The 12,339-nt window shown below is 42.0% G+C and overlaps 1 protein-coding gene across 2 annotated transcripts in view; it reads left to right on the forward strand.

Annotated features, from left to right (window-relative positions):
- Positions 1-7,874, forward strand: part of STAC (SH3 and cysteine rich domain) — a 106,915-nt gene extending 99,041 nt beyond the window's left edge. The window contains exon 11 of one of the 2 annotated variants that reach the window (XM_037526158.1): positions 6,235-7,874. In XM_037526158.1, the coding sequence (XP_037382055.1) occupies positions 6,235-6,333 (99 nt within the window). In that variant the 3' untranslated portion in view covers positions 6,334-7,874. Of the gene's footprint in view, positions 1-3,110; positions 3,333-6,234 lie in introns of those variants that run through there. The other variant, XM_037526168.2, reaches the window with a different exon arrangement.
- The last annotated feature ends 4,465 nt before the right edge of the window (positions 7,875-12,339 follow it).

A 12,339-nucleotide genomic window follows, 5' to 3' on the forward strand; every position in this document is an offset into this window, starting at 1 on the left:
ATTTGTACAGCCTTTGACTGCATAATGGTGAAAATTGGGAACAATGAGGTGTCTGACCAAAGGTGATTCTTTAGGAGCTAGTATTAGGAACCAGGACAGTTGCGATAGCATTATGATAATGTTATGGACAAAATACTGGAATCCAGACCCAGATTCCACTCACCACTCTCCCAAGGTAAACACAAAGGAAGAGGGAAAAATAGGCCTGCCCTCCTTGTTTTTATTACTGGAAACATAGTGAACCAGACAAGATCACAGGCACCATCACCACCACCACAGGCCTGTCTAACTCTCAGCATCCTGCAGCCCCAGATGGCCCACGGGGAGCAATAGCTCAGAAAAAGTGCAGCAAAACTGGTGTAGGAGACAGGAAGCCCTCCTATGAGGATCCAGAAAGGAGAAAGCAGCTGAACAGATGATGATATACCCCTGGGACATGGGTTCTAATCCAGCCTCCTCCCAGGGAGAACTAAAGACAGACCTAGACCAGGAAAGAGAAGAATGATCTTCAAATATTGCATTTCCATCTTAAATGCTGGTTTTATAGATAGAGACAGAATAAGTTAAATATTAATGATACAAAGGTAGGGAAAATTAATTTAAAGATGGGGAAAATTGGAAAGTGTCTTTAAGGATTTTTTCTTTTTCCATTTAAGTTACTTTCATAGTGTAAATTTTTTGATTAAATTTATAAAGAAGCAAAATTAAAAATACTCAGTCTTATCTTTTATACCTAACAATATAACAATACAGTGTTGCTGTGATCTTCTGGGGTTTCTGTCTTACACAGACCCACACATACTCCATACACCACACACCCCTCACACACAACCACAACCCACCAGTACTATATCTAATTGTAGTATCGGCTTTTTATTTAAATGCAAGACCCCCACAGGGGTGTATGTTATCTAATGATTGTGGGTTATTAAAATCATTACTACCCTTAGGAAATTAGGTCACTGGGCTCTTGGTTCCACCCTGGTTTTACAGTTTTACTGGAAATGGGAATTCTTCCTATTTACAAAAATTGCTTACAAGGTGAGATTGCATTTTGAAAATTACACAGCTTCTCCTTTACCTGGTCCATTACGAACAAAATATATCTTTATGGAGATCAAAAGTTATCATTAAACTGTCATGAAATATATTTCGTTTAATATCTCCTACTCCTTTCTGCCCAAAGTTTCTCCTTTTCCCTGGAACTGGTGTCCCCCCACGATACAGAAGCCATCTTCTGTCTATAAATTGCAGTGGCATCTGAGGGACTCGCCTCTAAACAGAATCTCTGGGCACCACCATCACCCAAACCTCTCGCAGTTATCTTTTTGGGGATTGTGCTGGCTGTTTCGGTGTCTACTTCTTCAGGAAGAATCTTTTATCTCCAGCCCTTAGTTTTATAAAGAAGGAAAGAACAAATTAATACTGTCTGTCCCCCACTTTGTCATGACAATAATTGTTATAAGTATCATGATTACTATATGTCATTATTGAATAAAATCATACATATTTATATTATTTAATAATAATAAAGCTTGCCTACCTATAACTTATTTGAGGATCCACACCAGCCCTATGAAATTCATGATTATTCACTGTTTACATTTTATAAATGAGGAAACAAAGACTCATAGAAGTTATGTGCCTTGCTCAAGGGGGAAAAAACCTGGCTTGTGGACAGACCAGAACTTAACATAGGTTTGCATGCTCCGAGTCAATGCCTTCTCCCAAGCCAAGTGCCCTAGACAGCGAACAAACTCTCCATAGTGAAGCACCATTCACATAGCCTGGCCCCCAGGAAGGGCAAGGGTCATAGAAGCAAATGTCTTAAGACCAGAGGGCTCCTTGAAAACAAACTCTTGCTCCTGCAGCACCCTACTGAGTCATTATTATTTCCAGGCAATGGAATCATTCTCATCAGATCTAGACCCGTCTCCAGTGTCACAATAACCCCACCACCCCATGAAGCAAATGGGCCCTTTTCCCAGCTGGATTCCGTGCCAACACTCCAAACTTCTCTGTTTACCCAACAACATCCTGCCTGTTCCAAATATTTGCTAAGTTTTTTGAAAAGTAAATTAGGGTAGGATGTTCCTCTTTATTGACACGGCATTATTAAATAGCTTTGCTAGCACATTTGATTGTTTTTCTCAGAATAATCTTGTTTCCCATTTGAGATTAAGCATTGCTTTTATGTTATTAAAATACACATCAGTGGAACCAGAAAGCAAATTAAAATGTGTTCAAGCTGATCAGTTTCCAGAAGTAGAACATCTGTTCATTGACTCCACCAATTCCATGGTCTTATTCCCCAAAACATATCTTTCCCAAGACTGGGCCTCATACCTATATTCTCCAACCTCAAGGTTGAACAATTTACTGGGGTGAAGGCAGAGGTGAAGCAAACAACCCCAGTGTCTCCAGCTAGACATGTTCAAGATACAACAGAGTATTTCAGCCTGAACCTGGGAGCAAGTGGATCTGCCCATCTACTTTATAGCCAAGGGCTGTAAATGCCAATATTTGTCCAGCCCAGTGTTTCTTACTGTGTATCTTTCAACCACCTGAATCAGGATCACCTGGCACCTTATTAAAAAATGCATTTCCACCCTAAAACTGTTGAGGTGGAAACTTTCAGCTTAAAGATGGGGGAATCAGGTTCTTTTACAAACTCTCCAGGTGTTCAGATCAAAGGTAAAGTTTGAGAATGACTTTAATTTCCATTATGTCACTTTTAAGCTCCATTGTAGTCCTATAACAGCTGAAGACACTTTTATTTCCAATTACATACAGCTCAACAAAAGGCACTGAGTTCTCTTGATCCCCATGCAAGTTCTCTATTTTTCAGTCTTTGTCATCAACATGGCAACCCATTTTTTTGAAAATGTCAGTCACTTGAAAGAAAATTTGCACTTTAAAAATCTATTAAGACAAAAAAATTAAAATTTGTCTCCACATTAGGGTACTAAATTGTTTTACTAAATTGTGCAAGAACATAGCTTCTAGTGTCATACAGACATGCATCCATAGCCTATGTGCTTTTTGCAAGGTCACTACTGAATGTCAAGTTCTCACCTATAAAATCATCATGACTCTCCCTCTTGATGTAGGTGTGAAGGTTAAATGGGATCAGCTGTGCCAATCCCCAGCCCAGTACCTCGCCACAATGGTGCAGATCAAGATCATCGCCTTGGCACCATCACCATTCAGAGGAAAGCCTAAATGGGAAATTCATCTGCAGTGCCCAATGCCACCTAAAGTTACCTGATAAGCCACCCAAAATTGCCAGAATGTTATTTATGATTCAAAAAATATAAAGAGACAAATGGCCATTAGCAGGGAAACAGAAGAAATTTGATTTTGAAAATTTTGAAAATAAATGCAATGTATCTCTTTGATTAAATCAAATTTCTGCCTCTGGGGTTGATTTGTCCCATAATTATTATATTAGTTTTCCACAGAGCTCTTGTTTCCAAATAGAATTAAGTTATCCTTTTGTTGTGAATACAACTAGAGTTGCATTGACACAAGAGTATGTTTGCTTCATTTTTGAAATTTAAAAAATATCCTTATTAAATCAACTTTAAATATATGAAAGCATTTTTTAAATTCATCCATAGTCCAGCCATTGCTATAGAACTATCTTCAATCATACTTTGTGTTCTGTCAAAGCTGTTAAGAAAATGGATAGACTATTTTTAGATTATAAAACTATAATACTTATTGAAATAAAATGAGAAAATGTGGGGAAAAACAAAATATATATATAAAGAAGAAAATAAATATCACAGATAATTAACCCATCAAGGTATGATCAAAATAGGCTTTTTGATGTATTTTCTACCAAACCTTGCTTTTAATTCATCCTTTGATCCATAGTAATTTATTTTCCCAACATATTTTTTAACTTAGTCACTAAAAGGCCATCCAAACAAAATTTTTAACAATTATGTAACATTTCACTGTGTAGATCAGGGGTTGACAAATTATGGCCCATGCATCAAATCTGGCTCTGTTTTCACAATAAGTTTATCAGAACATTACTACACTCATTACGTATGATTTAGCTTATGTCTGCTTCCATGCTACAAAGGCTCAGTTGAGTCACTGCAACAGAGATCATGTGGTCTGCAAAACCTAAAATATTTAATATTTCGTCCTTTACGGAGAAAGTTTGCCAAACCCTAGTCTCAATGAAAAAGAATGTTTTTAAGTATTCCTCTATCACTGGATAAATTCAGCGTTTTTTAATGTTTAAACTATTGTTAATAACTGCAATGAGCAACTTTAAACCTAAATCTTTCCCCCTAAGCCTGATTACTTCCTTAGGATGTAATTTAGAATGTATCAGAAAGGAGATCAAAGATTTTTTAGTTTTTGATACAGACAGGCAGTTGTCTTCCAAAAGGCTGTACCAATACATACCCATAGCAGCGGTTTATGAGACTGTTCAGCTCTCCACATCCTTGCCCAAACTGAACATTACTCATTTTCATATCTGTCATTTTGGTAGAGGAATAAATTTCATGTTTCTATGCTTTTCCTGCATGGTCGGAAGACTGAGATTTTATCATCTATGTATTGGGCATTTGTGCATTGCCTCTTACACTGTTGAAAAAGTTTTCTTTTAAAAATATTAACACCTGGGGCCTCCCCGGTGGCGCAGCGGCTGAGTGCTGGGTTGCGAAGCTGCCCGCAGCCTCTGCAGTGCTGGTTCGATCCCCGGCTGCTCCCCGGCCACCAGAGGAAGGTCCCACATGGCGCGCAGACCTCTCCTGCCGCCTGCTGCTCCCCTCAGCAGTGTACTTTGTCAGTCTGCCTGCTCTGCTCCCCGCTCTGGCTCTGGTGAATTCTCTCACCCTCCCACGCTTCTGACTGTAACCAGTGCTTGTATAAATAAATAAATAAATCCTAAAAATAAATAAATAAATAAATAAATAAATAAATAAATAAATAAATAAATAAAAATATTCACACCTGTTCTGCCTGCTGGGTGGACAGATCAAGATTTGTTGAAGTGAGGGGAAAACTGGCCTAGCCTCAGATGTCTTCTGGCTGGAAAGGGAGAAGGAGGGAAGAGGAGGAGAAAGGAATGGAAGGAGAGAAGGAAAGAGAGAGGAGACAGCAAAGGAGGGGAAGGGAGAAGCAAAAGAGCTGCTTTGAATAAACATGCCCATCTCCTTCCTCCTTAAAGTCCTTTAACACCTAACTTTTGGTTTATACCAAGTCATTTTTGCCCTTTCCCGTGCTGCAGAGCCCTGATAATCTGTTCTCTGGTCTGTCTTTATCACCCATGACTCAGGTCATCGTAACTGAACTGATTGAATTGACCCAGTTCTCCTTGCTGGAGATTATTCTGGCGGTAGCTCGTGACCCACTTCCAGTCCATGAGAAGGTTGGGTCAGCCGAGGGACTTAGAGTGCGTAGCATGGCTTGAGTTTCCTGCACATTCTTGCCTTTGCCAGCCTTTCTGGATTCATTTCACCCCCCTCCCACCCCCACCACCCCCCATATTTTGTCCTAGCTGCACTGGTCTAGGCAGGCAAAGTGCCTCCACCTGTTGATACCTATTCTCTGCCCTCAAATACTTGGGGAAGTATTTCTTACCTGCTGAGCTAGATCACATCATGCCAATAGCTTCAAAACTCCCTTCTTTACATCTGGCCACACCGACCCTTATATGCCCCGCAGTGGCCTATAAATGACGCATACCAAGGTCACCCAAATGGATTTTAACCACCTCTTTTTTCAGTCCAGTGTAGGTGGTCTTACTCTGGAATATGGGAGATGTTGGCATCAATTTGCTTGGGGCCAGAAATGAAATCATTCCTTTTGACTTTTCACGTGCAGAAACTTCCGAGCACATTACTGGGGTGTGCTGAATGGTGGTCATTATTTTGGATCTTTAAAATAATGTGTTGAGGGCACATCATGTGCAGAGTACCAGACTCGGTGAGCACATTATCCCATCTGTCTTCATGGTGGCCCTTCAGGGAAACATTCATTATTAATTCCACTTTATTGATCCTTATTTAGAATACCAGAATTCATATCTGGAGAATTTCAACCCTAGCATTCTGCCTAGTTTTTTGTCAAAACTTTTTTTCACAGAGCCATGATTTACCAACCTGCCACGACTCTCCCTTTTCCAATGGGGTGTCCTCTGGCTTCCTGAAGCCAGGGGTCCAGCTTCTTCTCATTGACTCATTTGATTTTTCTTTCCTTGGCATTCAGATCTGCGTGACTTCTGAAGAAGAACAAGACGGCTTTATCAGGGTCCTCAGTGGAAAGAAGCAAGGCCTCGTGCCCCTGGACGTCCTACAGAACGTCTGATTGCTGCCCTGCCCCCTTCGCAGCAGCCTCGCTCTGCCACAGCGCCTCATCTCACAGTGTTGGCCCAGAGGGCTGCCCGCTGCCCGGGCCGCCGGGGGGAGCAGGGAGACAGAACTCGGGAGCTGAGACTGCAGGGCAGCCGCCAACTGGAGGGCCCGCCACTCAGCACACCCAGCTGCCCCGGGGTGGGGATGAGGCTGACAGTCAGCTGAGGGAACCGAGCACTGTACCTGGCCCCCGACTCAACTCTCTTCCCTGCCACCTGGTCCAAGTTACCCCACTGGAATGTGCTCCAGCTGGCGGTGTGACCCCAGTGTGAGGCTCAGATCCACATGGCCACGTGTGGGTCTGGTTCCAAATCTTTGTCCCCAGTGCTGACAAACCAGCATCATCACGTCTGAGATTCCCAGTCTCTCTGCAGAGCACGGGGTAGGGGTGCCTACTTCCTAGTCCCCAATACACCAGGACTCCCCAAAAGCCCTCCTCACTTGGGGACTGTGCTGTCTGTCCTGGCCCCCGAGAAAGGCCAGCAAGTGTGTGTTAGATTCGAGGGCTACATCAGTGTGGCGCCCACTGCAAAGACCTACTCTGCCCAAAGATTGCTGACAAGGCAGTCCCTCCTGCTATACTAGTCACCAACAGAGGTGACAGAACAGGCCGAGATACAAAGGGCAAAGCTGGGTAGGGTGAGGTAGAGAGCTCTGATTTACTGAAGATCATGCAGCCCTTTCCATTATGAAGTCCTGTCCCCAAGGAGATAGAGCTGGGGAAGAGAATGTGACCACAAGGCGCAGTGATGTGCTTCATTTTCATTTCACATCCTCTAAATTGGGGGGGCAGCCTTTTTCCCATACCATATCTTGTAGGACCCTTTTGGAGGTTGATACCACCTTGCAGGTAACCAACAACTGCATCTTAGGAAAAATGTAGCCAAATTGGAATCCATTCTTCTTTAGTGCAGTCTGTTAAACCCAGCAGATATAAAATGGAAGAGAATCCTTAATGCTTCATCCCTCTGAAAGGAGAGGAACTCGGGGTCTGTTTAGCAACTAGAGAGGTCTCTATACTCTGTACATGTACTAATGTTTACAAGAATGCAATATACTGTGATGCCTTCCTCTGCAAGACGCCTCCTAGCATTCAAACGTGCATCCTCTTAGTCATTAATATGGTTCAATGTCAATTCACAATGACCTTGGAATCAATGCCAGTTTGATTTGTTTTCATACAGAGCAATAAAATCATTAGAACAATTGGTTTTTAAAAGAATTAAGTGGCTGCATCCTGTGCATGTAAGCATTATTTCCCAAACCAAAGTATTAGTCTCCATTTATTTCTTTTGCTACTGCTCAGCCTGAAGTTGGGAGCAGAGATGGGATGGTTGCTGGTTCACAATAGTTTGGATGCCTTACTCTCATTTTAATGCCAGCATCCAGAAGTTCAATGTGCATAACTGAGTGTACAGAGTCAAGATGAATTCTTTGAGCACCAAGGTGGATGATATGACTGCCGTCTGTATAATGGAATGCTGGAGTACAAATGCTCTTTGTCTCTAATTCAATATTCCATTTAATAAAGACAACACAGTGGCTGGAAAGAGCGTAGAAGAGTATGTGTCTTGAGCTCTTACTGAAGTTTTCTGGTACAGTGGTATCATATCCATGCAAATTTAATTTGCATTAAAAAATAGGTTTGCCTTTTGAAGTTGAACAAAAGGAGGCTGTAGGAGCCAGCCTCTAAAGAGGTCCCCCGTGATCATGCCTCCTGATAATCTTGCCCCACTACACCCTGATAGCCCCTCTCTGTTTACATCTCACTAAGATATCTATAAAATATTGAAAAGGACGTAAGTGCACCATCATAGTTAAACTGACAGCTGGAAGACAGTCTATTCTAGAATCCCAGTCTGCAGGACAATAGGAGTAAGTGGGATCTGTGTCATAGAGGGGTGAAAAAGTCAGGAGGAAGAGTAGCTGTTCTGTGCTCTGAAGGCTTTAGCGAATGCTGACCAGCAGGGCGTAGGCTGATCTAAAAGAAAATTCAGCATTGCCCAAAATAGCCTCCCTAGGAAACTGAGTGAGCAGGTGTGCTGCACAGATTTATCACAAAACAAAATTCTTACAAACAACTCGGACAGAAAATCAAAGCTAATTTAATGACATCCTGTACCAGTGTCTTAGATTTTGCTCAGTTGCCATTCTGTTGTGTGTTTTAAACAACACCTGGTGTTTCTGACCCTCAGAACATGTTATTTTTCTTAGCTTCCAATGAGGAGTTTTAAATAATCCTCAGTTTTCCTGCAGGTCATAGAAATTTTTAACTATACCTTGAAATTTTAACAAGAAAATAGCAACTTAGTTTATAGTTCCTTTTTAAAAATTAAAAAATGACAGATTTTTTTAATCATCTCATCAAATTTAAACAGCTATGAAACATCTTCCATGCCTGCATAGAAGTCAGGATGTACTGAAGTCCTGGAAAAGTACAAGACCGATTTCCGAGAAATATTTTCAGATTTCCTTCATAGGTTTCTTTTTTTTTTGTTCAGTTGGTTTTTGTCCCACAAAGTCCTTTATCTAACTTATTTATTCTTTTAACTGAGCTAACATTAAGACCCTCCCCGTCAGGAACCACCACTCTAGGGCACCCACCACCGTGACACCCACAATCCATCACCAGAGTCCACTGTGCTTCTCTCTTTTTTCCATCAGCTTCATTTACCTTGGTTGTCAGGTTATTCACCTGACCCCTTCTCTCCTTACATGACAATTTTTTTCTCCCTTAAAGCCAGTTTCTTAAAAATTGTGTGCTTTGTTTGTGTTTTCATTCCTTATTATGATTTAAAAAATAAAATATATGACTTTTCCCCTGAGGTCAGCTTTGACCATGCTAATGTCCCATTGGATTCATTTCTGTAATTACTCTGTAATTACTTTTGCTTACTCACTTAGTTTTTTTTTTTTTACTTCATGTACATATGTGTGTGTATGTTGGTCCATAAAGTTTCTGTTCTGAGAACTAGCATTTTGTCCTCTGAATTATGTGTAATCTTTATAAATATTCAATGAATGTTGGCCATAAAAGAAAAGTCAGTCAGGCCTTCCTGGTGGCTCAGGGGGTTGAGCGCAGCGCTGTGAAGCTGTCTGCAGTCCCTGCAGTGCAGGTTCGATCCCCGCCAGCCACAGAGATGCCCACATGGCGTGGCAGATCTCTTCTGTCTTGCCTGCTGCTCCCCTCAACAGCGTGTTTAGGTCCATCTGCCTGTTCTGTTCCCTAGTCTGACTCTGGTGGGTCCTCTCACCCTCCTGTACCTCTGGCCTGTACGACAGTTCTTGTATAAATAAATACATCTTTAAAAAAAAAAAGAAAGAAAAGTCAATCATGCAAGTGCATACAGTTCAATAGACATCTACAAATAAATACTTAAAGTATTCAGGTCACCTGTGTGCTCTAAGACAGGAAGTCAGGTGTAAGCAACCCATGAGACTAAAGTGAGAGACCCCTGGCAAAGACTTCCAGTCCTTAGCACCAGTACTCAGAAGAAGGAAATGCCAGCCCGTACTCCACCGCAGTTTCCCCTTCCACATTTAGGATGAATCACAAAGATCATTTTCTAAGTAAACAATCTTTTTAACTGCCTGGAGAAAACTGTAAAGAAGCCACTGGCTTTATTATTATTGAAGTGACATTGCATAAGGAAGCAACTTTTAAGTGAAGAGGTTCCAAAAATATTTGTGGAAACTTCAGTGACAGGTCAGGAAGCTTTGGCAGAGTGAAACAATTACAATGATGAAGCCAGAGATCACTGCTGGGTGACGACCCCAGCACAGTGCCAGTGTGTGCCACCTGCTAACTGGTAAGGGTGAAACTCACATCATGAAGGGTAAAATTTATTCATACCCAAGAGTGTCTAATTCTGGACATGGTGAATCATAAGCTTCTGGATTGAAGACATGGTTCTTCCTTTGATCTTTCTAATGGTTGTTATTTTTGCAGTAAAACCAACAAATAGTTCTGGAGTCAGTGTATTTCAGTCAATCCGCCTCTTCTGTTCCCCACTCTGTCTCTGGTGAATCCTCTCACCCCCCACACCTCTGGCCTGTACCCCAGTTCTTGTATGCATAAATAAATCTTTTTAAAATAAGAATAATGAAGGTTAAAATATCATCAAAATGGAAGCAAATATACAGACAGCTTCACAAAAAGGAGAACAAGGATTTTTAAAGTGTAGATATCCCGTGACTTGGGCCAGGTGCCTATCATATTCATGAGGCACTTCACAAGTGCCTCTTTGCTACAGAAAGATCAGAAACATGATCTCCATGAATTACAAATGTTGCTCTTGCAAATGACCAAACTTCGTCTTTCATTCTTGTCCAGAAAGCAAGCTCTGAATTCAGCAAGATGGCCATCCTGGGAGTCGGTGGAATAGGCACCCAAATGACCCCGCTCCCTCAATGAGAGAGCTAGGATTTTATGAACGTGAGGGACATCAGGGCTTTGTATTTTCAGGTCCAAGAAGGTGCCAGGCAGTCAAGGCTATAGGACTCAAGATGCGTGACTCTCCAGGAGGGTGTGTTCTTAACCATCAGCACATGTTTGCTTCTGATACCGCCATCAACCCCAGCAACACAGAGAATTTTATAGGGATGGAGCACAATCAATAAGCCAAGGTCCCAGGAACAGAGGTGGGGCCAGTTAACAGTTAATCATGAGGAAGGGGGAGAAGAGAGAACAAAGGGTGGTTAGAGTTCATTCCACTTATTCCTCGTTTTTAGTTTAGGGGAGTCTTCTGGTTGCCAAATGCAGGGATTTGGCTACACTTTGCTCCCTTTCAATTACAAGGGAGAAATAGGAAATCTTCAATACTGGAAATCAGTTTTATAGAAAACATAACTCTTACAGACATGTAATATTAAAACCATAAAACCCGATGCAATGAAGCCGGGAAAGGCAAATCTTGAGCCAGCACTGGAAATAAAGAATTCTGTGGGAAATGCACACAAGAAACGTGATTTGCACTCACAGAAGGATCAGCCATCTGAAGAATGTTGTGTACTCCACAGAAGGGGAGTAGACATCGGTGGCAAGGACTGGGCTAGGGGGGCAGTAACAGAAGCAGAGCTAGACTCAAATGAGATTCCAGAAGGTGCAGTCTGGGGTGGGGGTGGGGGAGCAGAAGCAGGCAATAAATAAACTAGTACAGAAACTTGTACAATAAACTAGTACAGAAGCAAAATGGGGCAGGCTATGTTCTCAGAACTCTCCAGGAGAGATCTCTGTCTGCTGAAGGAAGAAACACTTCAAGACTTTTTTGGAGTCCTCAGGGAACCAAGTGGAGTGACAACAGATTGATGATAACCTGACTTGTGGGAAGAGCAGTTTCTGCAGGCCTTCAGTTTTGCAGTGGCAAGCTGGACGCCAGCTGAGTCTCCTGCAACCCTAGCAGAGTCCCTAGACCTTAGCCCATTGAGACCCATTTAAGACTGACAAATGTCAGATAATACATTTGTGTTAGTTAAGTCACCAAATTCGTGGTCATTTGGCATATCCCCCATGGCCGATGATGTCACCCTGCCACTTGGGAAGGTGGAGAGATGAAAGGAGAAATTAACTGAATCTTTTTATTGCGCCTTAAGAATATTGCCACAGAGGACCAAAGCCTGCAAACATGGCTTAGGAAGAAAAATGAGTTCCCAATAAGCCAGAATAAGCCAACCAAAAAGCAAAGAGAAAATCTAATAATATGGTCTTAACATGGAACCAATATGGGAAACAAGAGGCCCAGCAAGAGTCTGGGGATGAGAGGTGGACAGATGTCTCAGTCTGGCCAATAGGGCTGCAGCCAAGGGCTTTCCGACCCGGCCAGTGGACTACACAGAGGACACAGATGCAGTCCTACTTAAAAAGCAGTGTCATTGGGTTTGGGGGTTCCTGAGTTTGGGGTTGCCTCAGTCCTTGACTATGGTGTAAGAATTTACAGCCATATCTTTAGCAGAAGCAAAA

This window comes from Talpa occidentalis, unplaced genomic scaffold (assembly GCF_014898055.3).
Source record: "Talpa occidentalis isolate TD23 unplaced genomic scaffold, MPIMG_talOcc4v2.1 talOcc4.10, whole genome shotgun sequence".
Lineage (NCBI taxonomy): Eukaryota > Metazoa > Chordata > Mammalia > Eulipotyphla > Talpidae > Talpa > Talpa occidentalis.